At 38.0% G+C, this 25,844-nt stretch overlaps 1 protein-coding gene across 1 annotated transcript; it reads right to left on the reverse strand.

The window, feature by feature from the left end:
• On the reverse strand, positions 1-25,831 carry LOC137277374 (probable ATP-dependent DNA helicase HFM1). The gene is made up of 31 exons (XM_067809082.1): positions 25,669-25,831; positions 24,788-24,832; positions 23,940-24,007; positions 23,537-23,669; positions 21,590-21,741; positions 20,434-20,514; positions 19,673-19,819; positions 19,059-19,105; positions 18,475-18,628; positions 16,936-17,074; positions 16,558-16,659; positions 16,042-16,187; positions 15,482-15,529; positions 15,276-15,322; positions 14,509-14,642; positions 14,211-14,258; positions 13,061-13,144; positions 12,107-12,198; positions 11,641-11,750; positions 10,710-10,757; positions 9,833-9,930; positions 9,369-9,497; positions 8,651-8,736; positions 7,430-7,513; positions 5,810-5,964; positions 4,579-4,682; positions 3,925-4,004; positions 3,335-3,616; positions 2,150-2,792; positions 1,043-1,331; positions 1-358 (listed from the first exon to the last, which is right to left on the reverse strand). Exons 1-31 carry the CDS (start codon positions 25,829-25,831, stop codon positions 1-3), a joined length of 4,296 nt encoding a protein of 1,431 aa, XP_067665183.1.
• Between the last annotated feature and the right edge of the window lie 13 nt (positions 25,832-25,844).

The raw sequence follows: 25,844 nt of genomic DNA on the forward strand, positions 1-25,844 counted from the left end.
TTACCTTTTCTGAAAGTCAACCATTAAATTGCTCTTTTTCACCAGTGGTGTCCTTGACCTTGGAATGGACTTCTGGCTGCAGGGAGAGGAGTCTGAGTCTGCAACCCAGGCCACAACTTGCCCAAAACTATGTTTTCTGGATTTAGAAGGCTGTTCATAGGGACTGTATGGAGGAGTTTTCTGTCCTAGAGGCAGCTTGTCAGCACATGGTGCATGGTCGGGACCTGTTGGGACTGGGCTGTTACCTGTTCTCAATTTTCCATATACATGTAATGTTTTTGGTGTGTAGTTTGTTGGTTGCTGTATATCACAGTCCTGTCTCGGAAGTATTTCTCCTATATGGAACAGTTCATCATCACTGAAACAATGATTATTAGTCACATAATATAAGATATGTTTGATACGTAACAAGTGATTGCAAGTGTATGTCCAGGTATGACAACAATAACAGGCATTGAACTTGGACAATACATTATTTTAATGATGCACGCCCCAAGGCATTGATTCCACAGACTATTTTCCTGGTTGCTGTCAGTTGGAGAAAAAATATTTCCTGAATTCCACTATATTTTCCTTCTGTGTCAGCATACACCGAGGACAGTGATCATAATGTCATTATACTTTCACTATATTATGTAATAGAATAGAATTCTAAGTGCCAAAATATAAGTGGCGAGGAGGAGTATGAGAAACCTATTATCATCTGTTTGATTCCCAAATTTGAATAATTAAGCTATTAGGTCTGTCAAGGCTATATTATGCTTGTATCTTACATAAATTTTCATAAACATCTAAGACCTGCTGACACGCCCTGATAAAAATTGAAATACTGTTTGAAGCCTTTTATATCAAACTCATCATGCAAGGCCCATCATTACTGTGGAACATGAACAGCTCTATACAATGTACCAACATCGAAAAGAGCATTCAGGTCTCCTGGATCATGAACCATTCCATAAGAGTAAATATCAGATGCTGGACCAGGATCATGGCAAACAGATTATATATGTCCATATGAAATTCTGGCATGATCAAGCATTACCTTGACTGACTTGTTGGAAAGTCTCCAGTGTAGTTCTTGACCTCATCTACACCATGATGGGACAGATGCTCTTGTCCATCCTTTTTCACACTGCCACCATTCCTATACTGGGTCTGCTGAAGTACTGGCCTGCCATATGTTTGAAGTTGTAAGCAGCTGTTCCTTGTTGGACAAGACTCTGTCAGTCTGGTGTCTTCAGTCTGAAGGTTGCTGTGTCTGTCCAGCTCCTGGAGATCATCACTTGTAAATGATTCTGGGGAAAAGCCATCAGGATCTATGTCATACATCTCTGGAAAAGCAAAAACAATGACTATTTATACCAGCTCCTACACCACTTGAAAACACTTGGGTGAAAAGCCACCACTGTTTTTGTCAAACTTGCCTGGAATAATACAACCAAATTTTGTACCTGCTCCTACAGATCACCACTTGAAAACACTTGGGTGAAAAGCCATCACTGTTTTTGTCAAACATCCCTGGAATAATACAACCAAATCTTGTACCCACTCCTGGAGGTCTTCACTTGTAAATAGCTGGGTGAGAAGCCATTATGCTCTATATCAAACATCTCTAACAAATAATTTTGTATAACTAGACTCTTAAACAATTTGTTTCTTCAATACATTATATATGTTGTGTGCACATACAAATTTTATGAAAATATCATTGATACCTATTCTGACACTGATTATCATTCAGTTCTCCTGACTGAACACACTTGTTTATCAACTTTTAATTTCGATATTTGAATTTGAATTACAAATTGTTTTATCTCAATCTGTCAAGCAATTTTCATCTTAAAGCGGAACAATTCTCCACACTGGTGCCCATTTATAATCTACTCCCAGACAAAGTAACAAGCATTCTGTGCCAAACTGGAACATTTCCTTATTGTAACTACGTAAATATAGTAGATATCACAAATACAAAGTTGTGTTTAAAGTACTTGAAACAAGCTTTCGGGCCATAAATTCACTGAAAGGGAGTATTTTGTTCAGACATATTCTGAGATAACACTGCTGCAGGTAGTAGGGTTAATCAATAATCATGTAATAACAGAGGGAAAGATCAGGGTTTCAATGTTGAGTTTTTGGAATGCTACACAACCTTGTCCAAGTGTTTCTCTTTCCTTCTGATACATATGGAGCTCAGCCCAGTCGTCATGACAAGAGATGTGTGTTGGTGACTGGTTCCGTGACTGCTGTGCAGAGGGCACCTGCTGTATGCTCACACTGTCCCAGTTATCATCAAGCTCTCCAGTACTGTCAGGATTGCAAGATGATCCCAACATCCAAGCAGTAGCACATCCTCTCTGCTGATTTGGTGCTGGGCCTCTCAGAAAGGCTGGAGATTCACTGTCATTCCATGCATCCATGCAACCGTTGTTTGGACACGAGTATTGCATGGATATGCTGCCATCGTCATTATCAAATTGAGCTAAACCATACTGAACTGTGTTGACATCAGAGTTATTCTGCCACTCTTCTGCATTTAGATCCTGATACAAAGAATTATTGTCGATGTTGGTATCTTGTCTGAGCCCTGGATCTATCCTCCGCCCACCTACACCGTATTTGAGAACAGGGATGTTTCCAAGAATGGTTCCAGAGTTGAATGGCTGGTGCCTCTGTTGTGGCTCTGGTATGGAGTGAGCAGGTGCTTGCTGTGGTTTGTTATGTTGGTCATATATTCTCATGGAAGGAGGCTTCTGGTAGGCATACTGCTGCAAACCCAGACCCATGTCATACTTCTGTAGAAAATACAAATGAACTTTTCTTCACCTTTCCTTCAATATATTTACTCGACAAACCTGCAAACTCACACACCTTTGCCCATAGACATTCTATTACAATATCATTTTAGAGAAGAATTATTCAGCACATGAGTGAGTTGGGTTTTAGGTCAAGTTTAGCACTATTGCAGCAATATAAGCAGGGAATGACACGACAGAATTATTACGATACCTGTACAGTGTAATAGGAAAGACAAATGAACTCTCTATGTTACTTGAAATATTTAATAATATGCAAGTTGATGAATATAAAGATACCTTCCAGTACACATTAAAATGGGGTTTTTTTTAGGTTTCCTCACTGAGGTTAAACAACCTATTTTCATTAGGGTCAGTGGTGTAGCCTGAGGTCTATGCCTTCATTCATCATGCAGTAGATCTGATTCAGTTGCAATGTGCATCGTGTGAAGCTCATTTCTGGTGTCCCCCTGGAGTGACATTGCTAGAATATTGGTAAAAGCACCATAAAACAACACTCACTCACTTATTTTCAAACTTACCTTTTTCCTCTTGGATTCTCCTGACATTAGATCAAGTGAACTTGCTTTACTCTTCAGCATTCTGATCTGTGCATCGACACCCTTCTGATTATGACACCGTGCTGGTGTTGCGACAGACTGGTTCCTTGATGGTACCTGACTGGCCAGGGTTTGAAAGTCCTCCTTGCAGCACTTGTGGCCACACTGGGCTTTATTGTGACACTTGTGATTACACTGTCCTGTTTGGGCAGATAATCTGAGCTGTGGCTGTTGTCCTTGGGGGCACTTGATGACTGCACCACCCTGAAAGCATTATCATAATTTTATTAGTAGCATTCTATGTCGCCATCATCATCATAAATGGCTGCACTGACAGAATTCATATTATTATCGTGGTTCCTTATTCATTGTTGTGGTCATTGTGGAACTGTTGCTTGCTACTAATATCAAAATGATAAGCAGAAGTAATAGCATACTCACCAAATATGACTAATGAAAACCTGTTAAATTAAAAATTCCATAGATATATGCAATATGCTACAATTCATTGTTACAACTTGTCCCAGGAACACATGCATGACTAGGCCATGGCTAGGCCAGTGATGACTTACACTAAGATGACTTGTCATCTGTGTGTGCTCATGACACCACTGGTACACTGGTGAGTAGGTTGTATGGATGTCCAAACCAACTGCAATACAAAGAATTCCATGTTGTAAAAATTATTTCATAGGAATTACATGAGTATTCCCATATCTGCTTCCTAACAATTGCAAGTGACAGTGAGCTAGCTTACTCTGCTGAAAATTCTCCACCTGACTCATACATCAAGAGGCATATGTTTGCATATATGTGTATATACACTTGAGTCAAACAAACAGACAAACAAGTAATTGACATGAGTGCTGGTTCAGCCAGTTGTCAATCACTTGACCACCTGGCAAGCATGGGTTGAGAAGACCAGTTATGACCTGTTCACAGAGTCACATAATGTAAGATCTGTGAAGTCAGCAAGAACCCTCCTTTTATCTGTAATTAGGTAATAATGGAAAACTTCGGCACTTACGCAGCACTGTTTTAAAAAACAAAGCTTTCCCATGTCAATTTTTGGGCGGGTAATACTTTGAAGTTACTAGCCCTGTTTCAATTTCCTTTCACTCAAGTGTAAAGTATCACCCACCGAACATATGATTGTCAACAGATCAGCTCAGACCATATCACATTCCTTATACCTGAAATGTCAACTGTGAAGCATTCAAACTGACCGTACTGCACACTAATAAGGTGCACATAGAGTTCTGGGCCAGCACTGCTTCGGGTAACATCAATCCTCCGCTTCCAGACTTCATCTCTCAAGATCTGGCTGTCACTGGAGAAGATCACAACCAGTTTGTACAGGAACTAACCAGTACAGACATGCACACATGGATACAACACATCTCAGACTTTAGGAATAGGTAATGGAGGGTGGGTAACCTGTCATATAAACCTCAGATGTCATATTTCCGTCGTTTTGGAGGTTATTTTTTCTCAGGTAAACCTCCTTTCAGGGTCATATACAATATCCCTGGACATTCTATAGTGAGTGGTTAAGTGAGTTTAATTTTAAGGAATTTAATTTTAAGCTGCATTCAGCATTATTACAGTTATATGGCAACAGTCTGTAAATAAACAAGTCTGGACCAGACAATCCAGTGATCAACAACATGAGCATCAATCTGGGCATTTGGGAACTGATGACGTGTCAACCAAGTCAGCGAGCCTGACCGCCCAATCCCATTAGTCGCCTCTTACAACAAGCATAGTCGCCTTTTAGGGCAACCAAGGGTTGCTGAAGGCCTTTCTACCCCAGACCTTCATGGGTCAGGACATTCTATACTATACTCTAAAATGGGCTCGGAAAGTAGATTTCCACGAATTCTTTTAAAATCAACATTCAAGTGTTTGAAATCAAGTGAAAAATGTCATCAAAGATCAAATTAAAAGTGCAAAAGTTTTCCATCTCTGGATTAGAACCGTATCTATCAGATCATGAATCAGATGCCATGTCTCACGGCTACTCAACCAACAAACAGTTTGGTGTTATCTTTCTCTAGCTAAGCCTACTGTCATTAGATTTTACTACCGCTTTCAGTTACTGTTATATAGCTATATTACTTGATCATCTAATGATCCATCACTGACAGTTTATATGACCGATTTTGGTAAATTTGTTGTTTGTTCCTTCGATTTATATAACAGATATAACACTCTCCCTGGGTTTGGGTTGAAAAAACATTTCTAACCCAAACCTCGGGATCACATTATATCCTTTACATCCATATGTGCACGTGAAATACAGTCACACTCACATAATTCTCGCTTTGAAGACAGATTGGTGTTAAAATGGGGAATGGAAAAATTTCTCTGCATCCATATGTATTGTCAACATAGGGAACTGCATGATTCTCAGCTTAAAAACAATGTCATACATGATGACATGTCATAAGGACCTACATGATTCTCCACTTGAAGACGATGTGGTTGTCCTGATCTCCAATGAGCAGCACAGACTGGTGATCTGTGGAACCTTTCTTGGTCTGGATGGTCTCCTTGTTGGCAAGATTGATGCTGATTACAAGAACACATGTGTTGGTCTTGTATGGGGTTATCTGAAATAATACACTAACAAATGGACATGTTTGTAGAATTTCAATCTTTACACATGTGTATGTGAATAAACAAATACTTGTCACACAGATCCTGAATGTATCATTGGTGGTATGTACTGAACATTTTAACTGTGACAAAAACCAACCAATAATTTGTGATGGAAAAACATCACAATATAACAATAAAACCTTCATTGCAATAAAGAAGTTGACTATCAATAGAACTCGCTTTTCCTTCACCTATACAACTTGCCTCTCAAGAAGCAACAATTTGTGAAAAAGGTAAATCATATTTTTTCAGCTATAGTAATGCCTAATGTCTGTTACATATATCCACACAAGCGCATGTTTTCAGCATACTGACTGAATGTCAAGTGCACAATTGTCACCTGTCTGTGCATTGTTAATATTCATCTCCTTAAAGCCGAATATGACTGAAATTTTGAAAGAAACATCCTAGCTATATTGTTACTAAGAATATTTCACAGAATTTCAATCCAATTCAAAACATGGGTTAACATTATTACTTCAGATAAGCTTCAGGGCCTTGAGGCTCTATTGTGCTTTCAATTTTCATACATAAATTAAAGTATGCTTAACGAAGAAGTTCAACAACCAAGGTTTACGCACTATGTACGCATTGTGGAACCTTCCTTCTGACACTGGCAGTAATATTCAACATGTGCATGAATAGATGATCATCAACTCACTCACTGTTCACTTGCTCACATGAGATCACTGCTGAAAGGATGTTCAATGATCAGCACTCTGATTACAGGGGGAGCAACTAATTGAAATAATTGAAGAATGGTCACAGAGACTACATGACCAACCAATCGATAGTGTATTCTCATAATCAAACACAAACAATTTTGGAACATTTGTTAACCTTAATAATGTTTTTCACATGGTTGGGTTTGTCTATGTCATTAAATTATTCTTTCATAAACGCTACAAGCTTGTACCAAGTCATGATTGAATTGAATTGAATCATGACTCCAGGGAATTTATGTACCTATCATTGTAGTAATCCTTCAAAGATGTGAAATTTGCAAATGCATTTTGTGCAGTTTACAAAAAAGAATCTAAAACACTTTTGGTCTATAATGAACAAGAATATTTGACAAATGACCCTAACCAATATTTTTGATGATGGATTGGTTGTAATGTATCATATTTTAACTAACTGCCAGCACTAACTCTGATACAATGAAATTCTCCTTAAACTTAATGCATCCCAGGCAATGAGAGAAGGTTAAAGAGGGAAGAGAGTAAAAATTCAAACTGTAACTCTAGGCTTATGAACACCTCTGTCACTACATGGATGGAGCTGAGAGTTTCTTTAGGGAAACAATGACATAAATGAACCAATTTGGCAAGGTCTACTGAAGATGTTCATGGGTTGGAACATGCTGGAAATGATAGAGTAATCTCCACATCTTGGTAGATCCCCTGTACGGTTTACCTGTTCAATTGACATCTCATACTTGGGTAGGACAGCGACAGCATCTCGGACTTGGTTGCCAAACGGTGGGTGTCTGTTTACTATCTGAAAGAGAAACTTGTTCAAGTTAAAGACACAGGAAATCAGATACAAGAAGACAGGTTGTCCATATCACACAATATCTATGAAAGGTTGCAATTGTTCAAATGAATTCTCTGTGAAAATGATGGGTGCTAGTCCTTAACTGATTACGCACTGCCACAAAAGGTTATCCCCAAAAGCAAACACTTCTGCTCTCAATTACCATTGTCACCTTGGAAAGCAAAACATAATACTTTTGAACTTCAGCAATATCACACTCAACACCACTTGCCTGAAATGTCAAAAGAAGAAATCTCATGAAGAAATATAAAACAATTTCACATTAATGATTTTGAAAGGAAACCTAACTTCACTGGAGCGAAGACACAAGAAAATTAATCAGCAACTCTGTAACACATTTATTCTAGATAGCGGCTGTCAAACTTAATAACATCATCACCAAGTCATGCATGCATAATGCCATCCTTGTAACTTTAATGATTTTCAAGAAAACTAACCCCAATTAGGTGTTCTGTGCACTCATAACTCTTTCACACACGACATATGACTGTATATTAGTTGATCTCAGATAAGCCAAGGTTCTTACTTGAACCTAAAATCTGTATGAAATGATATGTCCAGTACATACATCAAACCAAGAACCTTCAAACACCTTCTGGTTGTATTGATTTAAACAAGTTGACAGTGTTCTTACAATATTTTGTAAAACAAGGTCTTTGCATAGCTACACTTATGCTTGTATGTTGTGTATGCCTTTTCGATGGTTTTCAAAATCCATCAACATATCTGAGTATGTTTGTAATGATTTATGCAACATAATATCTATCCATAGTACGAGTAGTTTCTGACAATATCAATTTATTTCTCTGTCAAAATCAAGATACCCATAAGTATTCTATGAAGGAATTGGACGCAGACGACCTATGGTTCGACTTAATGGAACAGGTCATCACTCACTGACTGTGAGGCATACAAGGAAGGCAGAGATCTTTACTCACAATACTCATCACTTGACTGTCTGGTGCAGATGCCAGTATTCACAGGCTCTCTCCATATGGTTGGAATCAGAGTGCTGATTGACAACAAACAAAGCTGTTTGATGAGTTCTGTAAGTTTTACAATACATTTTTATTCACACACCAGTTCTATTTCCCTGGGGTTCGTCTGTTCCAGTTTCTGAAAGGTCGTCAGGCCAGCATTCACCAGTGACAGGGACATGGTTGGGCCTATAAGCATAAATTATCATTAATTATAAAAAAAACAGCAAATATTTCTTAACAAAGAAAGGTTCAGATTTCTCCCTGCTCAATACTGTGTACTGCATTGTACCTTCTGACATCATGTGTACATCACCTATTCAAAATCACACAGTCTGCCTACCCCTCTGATAGTTTTGGTCAAGACGTTGACTGCCTCTCACGAGTACACCATCATATTCTGGTCAAATTTGCCACTATGAGTTATCTTGTAGTTGCTTTAGTGGTATTTTAAAAAAATGTTTCACCTGTTGGCATACAGGCACAAGAAACAAACGTCTCCTTGCATCCTTTGTTGCCAACAGGAGATCATTGGAGCTTGTGCTGGTTTGCCAGCATGTGAAACTTGTTTTAGTTTAACACTGACGTAGCAGCAAGGTACCTCGTAGTGACAAACTGGTCCAGACACTGACACTATGAGTTTACTCATTGTGGCTGTCAACATGTTAAAATCCCGAATAAAATGACAAGAAATACAAGAATCTGTACTTTTCAGACAAAGTGTAATCCCAAATATAACATGTTACATTTTGTCTGTCTGATCTGAGTAGGGAGATGTAAAATTAATAAACATTTTCTAGTATTTTGCCAACATCACCTACCAATGCCTTCCAGTTGCTTGGCAACATACTTGGTGTCCACCCACAGTTTGGTCTTGGTACTCTTGAACAGCTCAATGGCCGTCAGCAGAGCTCTGTAGTCCTTCCTTTGCCACAGGAACTCCATCAGGCCTAGGTACACAAACCAACCATAGTATTTGAAACTGAAGGAGTACATATCCCAAAAGGAAGGCATATCATGTGACTGACCCAGATCAGGCAGAGTTGTATTCATGAAACTTCAACAACTTGCCCAAAATTACCTCAGGACTGAAAGGATTCAGCACATGGTGTTATTTCCAGAGTGTATGATTGCTGATAAAAGCCACATTAAGCAATGTTCCTGCTGTAAGAAAGCGAACAACAGTGAACAACATACTCTTGATACATCATAAAATTACACAAGCTGGGCACCAGGTATCATACCAGACTTATCTATGGTAGCTTCAATATGATAACATACATACATTTTGACACACGCTGTGCTACTCTAAATATCTTGAGGACATCCTGTGACAAGGAGAAGTCCTGTATGGGAAGACATCCAAACTGGGCTTGCATTAAACTGAAAGTGACAAAGGAGCAGGAGTTGGTTTGACTTTAGTTTTGTGTCACTTTCATCTATTTTCCAGCAATATCACGGTAGGGGACACCAGTAATGGGCATCACATATACAGGGTTTTAAATAGATCTTTGAAAATGGGGCTCCTGGGTACTCTAGATATATTTTTGGGGAGTCCATTTCCAGAATTAACAGTCCATTAATTTGAAGGAAATCAGTGATCATGGATGCTACCCATTTGATAATAGCTATGTTATAATATGTGTTACTTTAAATGTCATTAGAATAATGATTGTAAACAGAATATTTATATTTCAATATGGGCGATCATTATAAACTCAGAACATTCTTTCCCAGAAAAAAAGTTATAATGCATCCACCAGGATATACAGGATTTTAGTTTGGGGCATCTCATCAAATTTTCCAATACACAGGAATCATGCATCCTGTAAAACCCTGCACACTGTGCCCATGAAAGAAATCAAACTTAGCTCTTCGGGTTGATGAGAAAACACTTTGACCACAAGGCTATCCCCATCGAAGGCTATTTGAAGTGTTTTAACACAACACTTATCACGTAAAACCACCTTACTCAGGAAAAATTGCATGGATGAGATCAATAGATATCTCCTGGGAGATATCGCTAAGCTTTCTGCCACTATAAAGAGGATAGCCATATTTTCTACACTCAACACTCAGTCTCTGTATGGGACATCAGGGTCAGCATGAATTGTTTCAAGGGAAAGAAAAACACTAAATTTATGAAAGAAAATTGTACAAACCAGTTTGTTTTCATCTGTTTTGTTTTGATTCTTCCTGTCAAAGGATATCTGGGGAAAAAAGGATGTCTTTGTCTCCAAAAATATTCTTAACAACCATTAGTGGTATAATATAATCAATATTCCAGATGTATGGCTAAAGTCTGTAAATACTCAAATGGAGAAGAGACATGTCTTGTTTTGTAAACAGCTGTCGGTTATGACAACACATGTACAGTATCCATGAAGCCACTGAGCCTGACCACCTTGGAGACACTTATTACAACCTATGTTAACAAAGGTGAGAGAGAGAGTGAATTCAGTTTTAGACAGCACTCAGCAATATTAAAGTTATATGGCCTGTAAATAATCTGGACCAGACAATCCAGTGATCAACAACATGAGCATCAATCTGCACAATTGGGAACCGATGACATATGTCAACCAAGTCAGCGAGCTTGACCACCCGATCCTGTTAGTCGTCTCTTACGACATGCACAGTCGCCTTTGATGGCAAGCATTGTTTGCTGAAGGCCTGTTCCACCTCAGGGACCTTCACAGGTTGTTAACAAAGGTTGTTGAGGAGCAGTCCTAACATGGAATCCCCATGGGTCATAAAGAAATCTTCTATCCAAGATGTAATATGACAAAAACTGCTATAACTACTGTTAACATGATTAATAGGTGTTTAATCAAATGCTGATCATATACTGAGGGTAACAAATAAGGGAACACAACTTCATGGTCTATCTTCTATATATTCTCAGATTTCCTCCTACAGCATTATTCAAAGCTTGTGATGAACACTGGAAAATGTTAAAGGAACACTTGAACTTTCTGTGCTGCTTTATTTGTTTCTCTCAGTATGTTTACTCCTCGAAAAAATGTTTTACAAAATTCAAAGACATTTTTCACAGACATCAGATTATTGACAATAATCTCAAGCCAGTGTCACCTGATAGTGGGCTTGTTCTTGTTCTTGTTTAGTGCATTCAGAGTTGCCTTCTCATTGTTTCGCAGCTGCACAAACTCATCAAACTCAGAGCAACTGACCATCAGATCTAGCTGAAACATTGACAGAGGAAACGTTTTGCTTCAGGGACCATCATTGTAACACCAAAGAGAACCCTTGCACATATGAAGACCACAAAATATGTTTACTGGGAAACAAAGAATGCATTCAGATCTGTTCCTTGACTGACATTATCCAAAATACCAAAAGGTTCTCTTTCAAATTTGATAATAAATCTTATAATAGAAGCATGTACTATCAACAATGACAAAATCATTAAAATACAAGAATGACATTATTCTCTAGCAAAACCGCTGCTGAAAAACAATTCTAACCCTATCTTCACAGGTGGACAGATGGTGAGGAAAACATTTAACAAATTAAGCAAACTGAGTGCAGTTCTATTTACCATATCTTTGATGGTTTCCTCTCCCCTGACAGAATCAAATGTCTTCATTGTTTCAAAGGCAATGCAGTATCTTGCCATCAGCTTCCCTGTCTCTGCATAAAACATGTCAGCATTTAGAGGGTCATGTATTGTTAAGTACAACTACACAACAATATGCAAAGTTGACTGATCCACAAATGCAAACTAACTATAAACAGGACATATGGACAGTTAATTTTCAAAGGGGTTAGTTTGGATGGAGGGGGTAGGGGGGTGAGTTTGATCACCAAACAATACCAATTTGTTTGCTGTTCCTTTTTGTTTTGAACGTCATTTTTTCATGTCCCTACCATACAGCTCATACATTCAGATTACATTTATCGATCACATTTGTTCATACTCCTTCTTAATCTTAGTCTAACTTAATCCCTTACCCCATAATAAAATAGCAGTCCCTAAAGTAACACAAACAAATGTTCAGGTGTTTTTAAGATGTAAAATATAATCTTATTGTTATTGTTTATATTTCTTATTGGTGCATATTTCCTTTGAATTTTAACATGTATTGCACTTGTATTGTTGGGTGGAGGTATACCTTTCTTCTCTACCAGTGGACAAAATGCAGATGATCTAAACAGCTAAATTTCTGGACATGCCTTGTTACTGGATCATTCCAGTAGTCCAGCTATATGAATATATAGAGAGCTCTCGAATATAACATAATTATTATCATTATGAGCAGAAATCTAAAGTGTGTGTTAGAATAACATGCATTCAACCAAGTGCCTGACCATCCAATCCATTAGCTCATTTGCACAGGTTGGGGGACCAGTTCAAATCCACAGTGTTAGCAGGAATACTGTCATGAAGCACGATGCTTTGGTTCAATTTCATACCAGGGGACACTATGCAACATGCTACCATGTTACAACAACTGACAATGTAACATAATATTAATTATCCTATTATAAGTACCTGTTGGTAGAATGGCAAATGTTTCCTCATCCATGGTCACAAGTTTCAAGTCTGTCAGTTTATTCAGGTTTTGCAGACAAAGATCTGAAAATATCAGCAATAAAAACCACAGTTTCAACACAGCATTGAATCCAATTATACAAGATGCACTAGATGCACCTGTCTAATCTTACGTTCGTTTCATGGAAATAACATACACATGTACTTAGTATGTAATGGAGGTGTTATCAGTGCAATAAAGCAATCTGATCAATATGGTATCCAAATCTGATAAACATGTAAATTAGGTCAATACAGAAACTACTTTGATGAAACCCCACACATCAACCATGCAAATCTTCAAATGATAACATTTCATTGATGACAATGTCATGAGTTTGCAGGAGTTTTTGCACTGTGTGAGCGAGTTTGTAAACAGACACTGGTCTCATTAACAAGATATGTGATTCTGTAAGAATTAAGAGTTTCTGGAGTCATTACTGCAGTAACTAACTTTGGAAAACATGAAATGGAGTACTTCCTTCAAATTGAAGATACAGATAATGAACCACGAGTGAAAGGACATCGCTAAAGAAAGGTACCAACAAAGGATTTCGATCTATCGATCACAACAAGGCATATTCTGACGAATTTAATCTTTGTTTCTGTTGAAAACTGCCTTATTTGGTGTCTTTTCAGACAGAATGACCCTATTTTACATAAGATTGCTGTTTGCCCTATATCAACAATTAGTCACAACTATATGCTGCCATCATAAATGACCCTCACCTTGGTGTACCACTACATAATTTTATGTGATGCTTGATTCTCTTCATATAAATTCATGTATGACTTAGTTCCTTTCTAAGAGTAATTTTAAGAAGCATTATATGATAAATAACCTTGTGTGTTTCCCTATAATTATTATATATTAGGAATAAAAATTGTATTATGCAAGCGTTTGGATCTATATTTCTTTGCCTTACCCTGCATGAAGATAACTGTTTCTGATTGTCTAATGAAGCTGTTTAATGACATATTTCATGAATCCTGCTGTAAAACTTCTTATCAGAGTGTTAATACACCATATTAACCCTAGGGATATGATAACATCGAAATTAAAAAAAACACACATAAAATTATTTAAACTAATGCATGTACATTATCATACCTTCAAGTCGTTTTTCAACTTGCTTTCTGTCCAAACCAGTTGGATATCCTGGACAAAGAGGGCAATGTTCTGATGAACAATATCATGCAGGTACAAGTTTGGAAGAAACCCATACACATATTTCTGCACAAATTATTTATAATGTTCTCATGAAACTACTTTTATTCAATATCTTTATCCCCATATTTGGTGGATCAATGCGCGTCATGTCAATCACTAGTTTGTTCAATCCAGTTTAAAGGGTAGCATTTGAAGCTGGAGTATTGCTGAATGTATATATAACATCAAACATCCTTACCATAGTGTGTTGGGTTCTGCATGATGCAGACATACAGGAAGGTGTGTCTGATCCACTCCACAGCCAGGGCCATGTCAGTGATAGTGTGCAGGACGACTTCCGCGTTCAGGTGCTCGATCAGGTGCTTGTGGAGGCTACAGGTACAGAAGGAGGGTCAGGTTCATCTAATTATATTATGAATTTGCATTATTGATAAATGTTCAAATGTGTTTAGACAGAACTAATTATCATAGAAATCACAGTATTTGGGGGCACTTGTTTTTTCATCTCACTGCATAATATACAACCATCCAAGTTTATAGCTGCTATGAAAAGGTTATATCAGCATTCAAAATTAATGCCAAGCAGAAGGCCCAGCGCTTGGGTTTTTGTGATTAATATACGTTGTTTGTACTCCCAGATTTGTAATTAATTGAGTGAATGTGTTTTTTTTTCGCTTAAAATGCTCAAATATCCACCTTATCTGGAGCTCTGGCTACATCCAAGTGTGTCATCTTACATGGGAAGAAAGCCTAAAGTGATGCATGTATAAGGCTATTTGTCCTGAAGCCCACAAGTATGGATAAGGTGCTGACAATCCTTGAAACATGATTGGGGCAAACACTGTTCAGAATCTCTGCACACCAAATTGTGGTCCCGTAGACTGGGCCGTCTGTGACCTCAATACATATTGAAAAAAGGACGGAATAAAATATAAACTTACCAGTTATCTGATTATATATTTTGATTTCTACACTTTCATAAATTAGTATTACCAAGTTTCCTACCTGCTTTCAATCCTTTGTGTGCCATTCATAAGGTTTTCATACTTTGACTGAAAGGTAAACAGAATATGTTCTTTTATCTACCATGTGATATTGAAACTACTGAAATTTGAGAAAAACATGTCAAATTTTCCATACTTTAGTGTTCCTACTACTATTCTTCAACAATATGAATTTAACAGGAATGTAGTTTTTCTCAGAAGTAATACCTTTGTATCTGACTTTGTCATGATGACAGCTGTAGCCGAGGTGTCGTACTGCAAGAGATGCAAGGAGATATTAGGATAGGCTATCATTAAGGCCTACAGATGGCTGAATTAACATTTATTAATGTGTCAGACAGAAAATAATGCTTCAGTTTCAACATAATACTGTAAAATTATACAGTTCACAAAGAGATTCCATAATCTTTGCAACATTGAATTGTAGTGTAGTTAGTGCCAGAATTTTGACTAACATGGAATATCTGGTTCATCCACAAATACACAATTTTCACAAGAACGTAAAACATTCTATCTTTCTTGCATGTGCTTGCATATAATACACAGGTGCTTACACAGGTGCTTGCATGTATTACACAGGTGTTTGCATGTGTTACACAGGTGCTTACACAGGTGCTTGCATGTAATACACATGTGCATTTGTTTAATCCTGATTCTACATGCACATGTTTGAAGCATGAAGAAATATTTCCTGCTTCAAATAACACTAAATTCTCATATTCAACCCGTGGTCTCCATGCATGGCCTATCACCTGCACCTACTCTACCTGTGGTCTCCCCGCACGGCCAATCATCTGCAGAACCTGAGAGTCGGAATACTCGGTTGGGGACCCCATGCTGTAGAACACTGTAGACTTGATCACCACCAAGTGGGCGGGCAGGTTTACACCCATTGCCAATGTGCTGGTTGATACTGCAAATAGTGACCAAAATCAATTAGGATAAGAACTGAAAACAAATATCTTGACATTATGTACATATATAGAATGTAGTAATGACAACAAATGTTTTTCACTATGGATGCCATGGTGGCCATATTGAAAATAGGATTCAAAGCTCTAAGAAAACACAGTGTATTATCATAAGTGGTACCATGTCAGTAATATTACAGCTGACTGACAATAAATGATGGACAAACATGACAAAAGTTAAACTGACTCTCAGCCCAGTAAGTTAACAATTAACAAGAAGCTTGAACTATCTGCTTCTTTACCATCTGTCTGTTGACCACTTAACAAAGTGCTCAGTTTTATGGGTTGAGAGGCCAAATGGGTCATCCATACCAAGGACAGGCAGCATGGCATTCCTGAACAGCTCTTCCACATGTCTCCTGTCAGCAGTACTCAGGCCAGCATGATGCACCCCAATACCCACACGCACCATATCTGTACAAACACATGTTCACCACCCTGAGAAATGTATTTCCTTCCAGACAAGTCCAGAGTACTGGCAGAAATCATATCTCACTTTTCTTTGGAGCTTGCAACTAGTACAGTTAGAATTATAAGTTTTAATCACTGGAACTGGAGATTCTCTAACTCTTGTTGGCCAAAGTTCAGTTGGACTTAGATCTGTTAGTAATTATTTTTCAACAAGGTGTGTAATAAATACTTTTTACAACTATTACAAGTGCTTTTCTTAATGGGTACAATCCCACATACCTGCAATTTTAGTTTCTCTGATGAGCTGGCATGTCTTGTGGACCATCTCTCGGAACTTTGGCTTCACTAGGGACCTTCCACAGAGCTCCTTCCTCAGGATGTCAGCACTCTGTTCAACACTCTTCCGGGACGAGCAGAACTACAGCAGACACGGGCAACATAACACCCTTCTGGGAGGAGCAGAACTACAGCAAACAGGGAAATCATAACGCCCTTCTGGGAAGAGCAGAACTACAGCAGACAAGGGCAACATAACACCCTTCTGGGAAGAGCAGAACTACAGCAGAAAAGGGCAACATAACACCCTTCCTGGAGGAGCAGAACTACAGCAGACAAGGGCAACATGACACCCTTCTGGGAGGAGCAGAACTACAGCAAACAGGCACAACAAAACAGTCTTCCGAGAGGAGCAGAACTACAGAAGACAGGTGTCCAAGTAACACTGGTGGAATATTGCTAGAAGTACCACAAAATGCAAGTCACCTACTCTTTAGAGAACAGATGGCATAAACAAAAAATTTTCTACAGTTCACCACCCAAACACCCAGATGTGTAAGTATAGTAGCCAACAAATAGTTTGATGTTAAGAACTTTATCTTTTTAAACAATAAAATACACTGCAAATAAAACTGATGTCAATCAACATCTAAACACTAAAATGCCTTTGAATTTGAAGAGTTTGGTGCCAAGTATTTTATTAGCATATTATTATGATGATTATCATTATGTTTGCCATAATCATAATGGTTGGCATGTCTACTTACCCTAGAATGTAGAATCTGCAGCATATACTTTTTCATGGTTTAAGTTTCAATGACTAAGGGCGGACTCACACAGGTCAGTCCGTTGAATAGATATGCTAAATTCAAGTGAATCATGTCATCTGAGTGATTAATGGAATTCAAATCGACTGTGTTGTGAGTATGTAGAAACTGTTCTAGTTATTTGGCAAGTTGGATGTGGTGCAACCAATCAGACTGCATTATGGCGTCACATGGTAAATGTTTACATACAAGCATGAAACATGGCTTGGTTGCTACAAAGACACCATGCCTTGATTTTTCACAGGGGAAATGGAGCGTTTTGTGGCTCATTATCTGAGCCATGAAACATTATGGAATATTGCGATAGAGAATCCAATCTTTCATCCAACAGCTTCTTTTTCTTTGCTTTGGCACTGCCGTCATCTTCACATAGCATAGCACATAACATTATGAATTATGTGAAAGGTAGCAAATTGATCAGTCAATATTTGTTATGTAACATGGTGTGGAATCACAAATGACATCCTTATCATGCTAGCATGCTGACAGGGTTAACCTTTTTGGTCATGTGGACAACGGCATCCAACCTCGGATCAGAAGTTCAGTGGTTCAGAAATTTTATGGCCACTACAGTTACAACTACCAAATATGTACAATGTATGTAAATCGTCAGGTTGTTACGACATGCCGAACCGCACATAGAGCATATTGAAAGTAAACATGCTAACTTACTTCTCAATGCTCAAATGTTATACACATATACGTGAGGGATTACCACTAGGGAGGGCTTGTTGTTGGAGTATGTTTCTATGATACTTTTAAGTCGGTAGGCTAGAGTCATATCAAATCTGAAGTCAGACGAGCCTGGCTTGAAAGGGTAGCCAACCACAATCTTCTGTAGCCTCACAGGTCGGTACTTTTCCCCAAATCTGAAAATGCAAAATGTATTTGAATCCATTATTATATACTTACAGTTTAAAATTATAATGTGGGTTTGTTTATAGTTGTAGATTGAAAAATACGTAAAATTAAACTAATTTCTTGACACTATATTCAGTACATCTATAAAAACTTGACAGAAACCACAGCTTGCAGTTATGAAAGTATGGAAGAGTTTATGTGTTAAGAATTGAAACTTTACAGATCATTCTGTCTTAACTGGATCATTTAAAAATCATGTAGAGATATGTGTTGCTTTCATATGTTGTACACAACTGCAACATGTAAGAAAGTAATGTGTACAACACAACTGACAAATCATCGTTGAAATTATCAAATACCTTCAAGTATTCAGTCAAAGATATTAAGAGTGTAACAAATGAAGGCAAAATGATAACTCATGCTAAAAACCAAATATACTTGAAGCTTGTTGCAGGATTTTCTGGATTCCCAAGCCATGTAGCAATCTGGAAAGACATAGTATTGAGAACAAGCATTCTTCAGGTTAATGTCTTTTAGCAGCATTTAGAAGTTGTTGGCCAAGATCTTTTATGGATAAATGTTCTTTTAATTCTTTGACACACAATGTTTCGGGGTCATTTCAGACCCTTTGGAGGTCAGGAAGTGCCATTCATTCTGGCATGTTTGCCAGTGTATGTGTCTCTTTAGGATTACACTGATAATATCAAGGGTACAGTATGAGGAAACCAACAAACAGTTACAGACAGTTTGTAAAAGTGGCATGAGCTTAAAAAATTCAATAAGTTTTAATCTGTTATAGCAGGACTTGCAACTGTTGTATTAATAGTAGCAATATCAGTAGTAGTTGTTGCAACAGTGGTGGTATTGGTCTTGGTCGTAGTCATAGTAACAACTATAACAATGAACATCATGCATCATGTCCAGCATCCCTGTTACATATTGGTCAACGGTGTTAATTTTAACAATTTCAATTCAACATAATTTTTCATCAAAACCTTAGACAGTTCTTACCAAAGGACAGTTATAAAGAGGAAAAGATTGTTACAACCTACGTCTTCAATGTTGGGGATAGTCGCTGAGACCCCCACAAATCTCATGAGGGGCCGGTCAGTGGCTCTTTCAGTGAGTCTTAGAATCTTCATCCTACTGACTACAGCCTCTACTGTTGACCCCCTTGTGCTGTCATTCAAGATGTGGATCTGTGAACAGTAAGTTAAAGAATATATTACATAACAGGGCTGGGACTCGGGTGGGTAATCAGAGTGATCTGTATTACTTTGTTGTTTAATGCCGCATTCAGTAATATTCAAGCTATATAGTGGCAGTTGGTATATAATCGACTCTGGACCTAACAATCCATCTATCAACAGCATGAGCATAATTCTATGCAGTTGGGAAATGATGGTAAACGTCAACCAAGTCAGAATGCCTGAAGATGTGATCCTGTTAGTTGCCCTTGTAAGCATGGGTTGCTACAAACATGGGATTCAAAACCCAGAGTCTTGTGAAGTAACAGTCTAGAGAAGTGTATGTTTTGATAATTTCTTTTGAGTCTGGAATGAATCATCGATCATGTTGACTAATGGATGAAATGATGCATGTAACTGCCCTCAAAGAAAGAACCAAACACACAGATGTGTAGTAGGTACAACATTTAATACCATGCCTCCATTCTCTACATTTCTGTGTACTGGACACACATTTGCACATCGCATGAAAATCCTGTTTCATATTCAACATAAGCACTCAGTCTAAGTTACTAAGTTAAAAGATAGGACCATTATATTTTCCTATCTAAACATTTGTGACATACCTCATCAATAAGAAACAGAGATATTGTCTGGAACAACGACCTGTTATCTTTCCACTTCCTTGACATACTGTCCCACTTTTCCTGAAAAGAGAGAATACTGAGAAGCTGTCTGCCAGAACAGTTCAGTGTTATGCATAACTATACAGATACAATCTTGATACATAACTGAGTGAGTTGGGATCATTTAATGCCACTTTCAGCAGCGGTTAAGTATTATGGTGTCAGCAGTAAGTGATGCAGGTATGAGATGTTTTATGCTATACAACAACCTAGAAACCAATCAGGTAGTCTGTCGTAGTCAGACCCTGAAGCAAATATAGCCAACAAAGTCTATGCAAATCTAGAAAATGTGTCCAGTCTACATTCCCCTAACGTCAGGAAATGAAGGAAGTCTCAGGGCTCCATTTTATTATACTATGTTTTTTTACTATGACCTTTTTTCCAGTAAAATATGTTCATTTCAGTGTCTAGTTGTTAGTCTAACAGTCAGGGACAACAAGGATTTCAAGTCATTAGCTTCTAGCATGTCATGGGATGCAATTCTCCATTGTATGCTCCAGTGCTTTAGATATCTGAACAATCTGTGCCCACTTTTAACTTCTATTGCATTATTTCATACAAACAGAGACGAATTTGAATAGTCACATATGTATTTTAGCTTCAATCATTTACGCTAATAAATGTATGGTAATAATTATGACTACTGCCAAATAAGTTGTTTCAAAGGCATTTAGAAGTAGGAGGAATCAAACTAAAAGTGCTTTATGGTTCAAATTCTTTATTATACAAGGTCACAACGTTTCGAGACAAGATTCTAGTCTCTTCTTCAGTTGAAGAGACTAGAATCTGTCTCGAAACCTTGTGACCTTGTATAATAAAGAAGTTGAGCCATAAAGCACTTTTACTGCCAAATATACATCATGGCAGCACAACCACAACAGCCAATGTATGATTTAATTAATAACATAAGTTTACAGGAAAAGCATCAAAGGATAGAATTCTACAGCTCATAAAACAAATCAGTACTCTCATCAAGGAAATAATTCAAAAACAAATCCAACATTCACACAGTAAAAGTGCAGCAAGGGATGTAACTCTACTACACAAATGTTTGACTGAAACAGATTTCTCAACATGGATGGTGTGAGTATGTTACTGGTGTGGTGAGAATGAGATTGGCAGTGTGTAGGCCTGACAGTTCATCCATCTCTGTGTCCCCGGTCAGCTCAAAACAGCTCAGCCCATATGGCTGAAACTTTTTCCTCCAGTCCAGGTATCTCTCACTGCACAGTGCCTTGACAGGAGCCACTGGTGAAACATGGATAGATATCACACATTTGTCTGAACTAAGTTTTTAAGTGAGAAAATTGCACCAAGTTGTATTCAAGCTTCATGATCGTGGTTTGTAAAATATCAGATCTGGGTCAGACAATCTAGTGATTGACATCAATAGCATCAATCTAAGCATGATTTCATGGATTGAACATTATCAAACAAGCCTGAACATCTTAAAGGTCACATGCAAAGTAAAACACAACTTTGCAGATTCTGATACCTTTAGGTATGCACTTTCCGAAACAAATCATGAAAAGTCCCAGTTCAGTCTATAAAGTTGAAAAAAAAACGTGATGAAAAAAAAGCCAGCGAAATCTGAGTGAAACGATTCACTAAATTCCCCCCAGCGCTGGGGGGAAAACTGGTTTCAACAGCTGTGCTGCGCCCATAACGCATGCTCAGTGAATAGTTTCGTGGAGCTTGAAACAGTATGCATGCTCGGAGTATGAGGTCATGAGCAGTAGTCTAATCTTGGTTGTGTACACAAACAATTAAATAATCTACTCGTTACATAAACAAGCTTGTTGATTGTAGTAAGCAGCCTCTGTCACAGAGAAAGCTCAATGTCTGGATTATTGACACCTGTATGTCTGCCTGCCTGTCTGCTAAAGACAATATACAATAGACAGCTTCAATCATTGACCACATGCAATTTGAACTAACAGGCTATATGCCATAAACAAAATAAATTGATTGATGACTTGTGTACCCGAGTCCAGTCTCTGCCACATTATGTAATTAGGCAGGTGTGATACTTGTACACATGACAAGTTTTTTTTATGCCTGTGGGTTGCAAACAAACATTTTTTCAGATGACTGGATTTGACGGAAACTGGTGCAAACTCTTTCAAGTCCTGCTTTGTACTTGGACAAATGACACTTTCCAGTCACGCAGTATTTCACCATCTCTTCTGAGATGATTTTTGATTTGATCGAACTCAAATTCAGAGAATGTGTATTTAAAAACCCAACATGTCTATATAAATTTCTCTAGGGATAACAACTTATTCTAGTGCAAATGATTTTGTTCGACAACGGTATATGAATCCATACTGAAACAATGCATCAAGTACAATAAAAGAAGTTGTTATCCATAAAGAATCTTACTTTCTTGTGACTAGCCATACTTATAAAAGGCCCATCAAACAGATCATCTCTCTGTACACACAATCAGCCCTCAGCAAATGAACCAGCCAATCGTAAGTCGTCATTACCCTTGAGTGCACAGCCACCCACTATGACTGGGTTTGGTCTCCCGAGGACTTGGTTTCGAGGGAAGTAAGCCCAAGTACAAAATATAGCACTTTTGAATCGCGATTGTACGCTTATAATTTTGTTTATTTGTTTTTAACAAGCACCAGTGTATATTAGATGTCATGAATAAGTAATAATTGTGTTTTAATTATGTTTGCTTTTTTGGTTGCATGTGACCTTTAATCAATTAGTGGTCTCTTACAACAAGCATAGGTTGCTTATGACCAGTGCTCATCCAGAATCATCAAATGAGAATGTCTTTTAATGCCATAACTGCAATATTAAAGCTATATTGCAATGGCATTATGACAGACAGACAATGGCATAATGACAGGCAGACAATATCCAAATTATGTAGAGAAACCTATAAAAGCAAAGGGATTCAAGAACTATTTCACCTACATACTTGTATAAGAAATGATGTGTGTGAGATCTGACCATGATCTAGCTCAATGCTGATGTCCTGCATGGGATACAATAGCCTTCATGTGTCAGAACAAATTTTTCAACATACCATAAACGATTTTCCAATTTTTCTTGATTTGCCCAAACTTATTGAGCAGTCTGATGATGGCAAGTTCAAATATGACGGTCTTCCCAGCCCCAGTCGGAGCAGACACCACCAGCGGCACATCTCTGTAGAGGACCTTACCAATACAAGGATCAGAGTATCACTTATAGTCATACTTTTGTTTTCAAATTGGGTCAAATTTCATATTCAGGTATTATGTATGCTAGAGACATGCACAACATGCATTGCAGGTAGTCTGCTTGAACAGTCATCTCCCTCACATCTGCAATAATGATTTCTTTCATATTCTCTCAGGTCACAACATCCATTGTATGTGACCACCAATACATGGACCTTCATCATGCATTACTCATTTTGAACTTTGCATAATTAGTTTAGTACTTACATCGTCTAAAACCACTGACTGCACCATGTTGAAGTATGGAAAATCAAACACCTCCCTAAAACTGGCAGGTACAACATGTTCAGGAAATGGAACATAGAGTTGTTTACAACTACATGTACTGAAAACTGTGTTATGACTTAACTACGGTGAAACCCCAAAATGAGTTTGGCACTATTCCTGGTGAATTGTCTGACCTGTCCCTTTAATTTCAAAGAGTCATTTCAGTTTTCATAATCAAAATCTGAAATCTCTTTCTTTGCTTTACAAACTTTGTGATGTCAGTGGTTTCAATGGTCATTAATCTCTCTGCCACTGAAGCTGATTAGCTATATATAGTGTTAACACTCAAGACACTACTTATGACCAAAAATTGTGGAGTATGGTATTAGAGTCACAAACTCTTTTGACATCAAATATTTCAACATATGTTGATAAAAGGTTAACATGCCTCAACAAGCCAGGGTATGTTTAACCTGTGAAGGTCCCAGGGTAGAATAGGCCTCCAGCAACCCATGCTTGCCCTAAAAGGCGACCATGCTTGTCGTAAGAGGCGACTAATGGGATTGGGTGGTCAAGCTCGCTGACTTGGTTGACACGTCATCGGTTCCCAATTGCGCAGATCAATGCTCAGGTTGTTGATCAATGGATTGTCTGGTCCAGACTCGAATATTTACGGACCGCCGCCATATAGCTGAAATATTGCTGAGTGCAGCATGAAACTAAACTCACTCACTCACTGACCATGGTATGTTTAAATTTCATTTCCTAGTGTTGCAATATTTGATATGAAAAATAACAGTGATATTCTCCATTTATCAGTAACTCTCAAAGTATTTTTCCAAGGATATGAATTTCATCAACTGAACGCAGTCTTGTTTGGCCATTGTCTGCATCTGGAAAAAATACCACAATGTCAGTCAATTTACAAGTGACAATGGGACAACATAGAACATGCTTCAATGTTACTATAGTTCGATCCAGCTCAAAAGCAGATCGATGAATTGCAATCTAACTTGAAAACTAATAAACATATAATACTAAATGAAACGCTGATTATAATTACAAAGAGTGCAAAGAGAAGAACAGCCAAGCATGCAAGAAAGGAAGGAGACGACAAAGCACAGGTAAATGAATCAATAACTTTGTCAGCTCTTGTACACATGCTCCTCAGACACATGGCTGTCTCTTTCTCTGCACTCCTCCCTCATAACAAATAGTAAAGTGCATCAAAATTTAATGATAGTTTCTTAAACAACCTCTGTATTTTTAGGTCACAAATTTTACACAAAAAAAACACCATAAAGTTTGTATGATGTTTTGATTATGATCAGCGTTTCATTGAGCATTATATGTTGTTTCAATTTTAGAATTAGACTGCAATTCATCAGTCCCCTTTTGAGACATGTATTTGTATTTTCACTATACCAAGATATTATCACTTTTGATGTTTCTCTGTTCTCTATTACAATCTGTCTGTAGCCCTGCTACATGCTTATGTATCATGCTTCCATGCCTTGAAGTGGCCATTGGTGGCCACTGATTCGTCTTTACAGACCACAATGTGCTGAGCAGAGTTGCTACAGTTCAGCACATCAAAACCAGGTATTGTAGAGTGGAAACACAGCTTAGCCTGATAATGTCACCAGGTTTATACACCTGGACTGACCCAAGACAGCTGTAATAATTATTTGGCACATACAAAATAAAGTAGCTAGTGTTGAATACATACTTGGAACAATAAGACAAGCAGGAGTCTTGAGAGAATCAACTGGACTAGGCTCACAGAACCCACTACCTGAAGCATCAAGCTTTCTCCTTGATGTGATGTGTGGTGTGGAAAAACTGGACCCTATGTCCTTTTGTGGACGTGTCCCTGAAAAGTCTGAGACCATTTTTCTGCTTCCT

This window comes from Haliotis asinina, chromosome 1, assembly GCF_037392515.1.
Source record: "Haliotis asinina isolate JCU_RB_2024 chromosome 1, JCU_Hal_asi_v2, whole genome shotgun sequence".
In the NCBI taxonomy this organism is placed as follows: domain Eukaryota; kingdom Metazoa; phylum Mollusca; class Gastropoda; order Lepetellida; family Haliotidae; genus Haliotis; species Haliotis asinina.

Bases quoted from the DNA above. Each gene is read 5' to 3' on its own strand.
- LOC137277374 (XM_067809082.1), bottom strand. From the start codon at position 25,831: ATGGTCTCAGACTTTTCAGGGACACGTCCACAAAAGGACATAGGGTCC. The intron at 7,514-8,650 runs GTGTGTGAATAA...TTTCTCTTTCAG, and splicing joins ACCCCAGGGAAATAGAACTG to ATAGTAAACAGACACCCACC. The intron at 359-1,042 runs GTAATGCTTGAT...TCATTGTTTCAG, and splicing joins TTTCCAACAAGTCAGTCAAG to TGATGATGAACTGTTCCATA.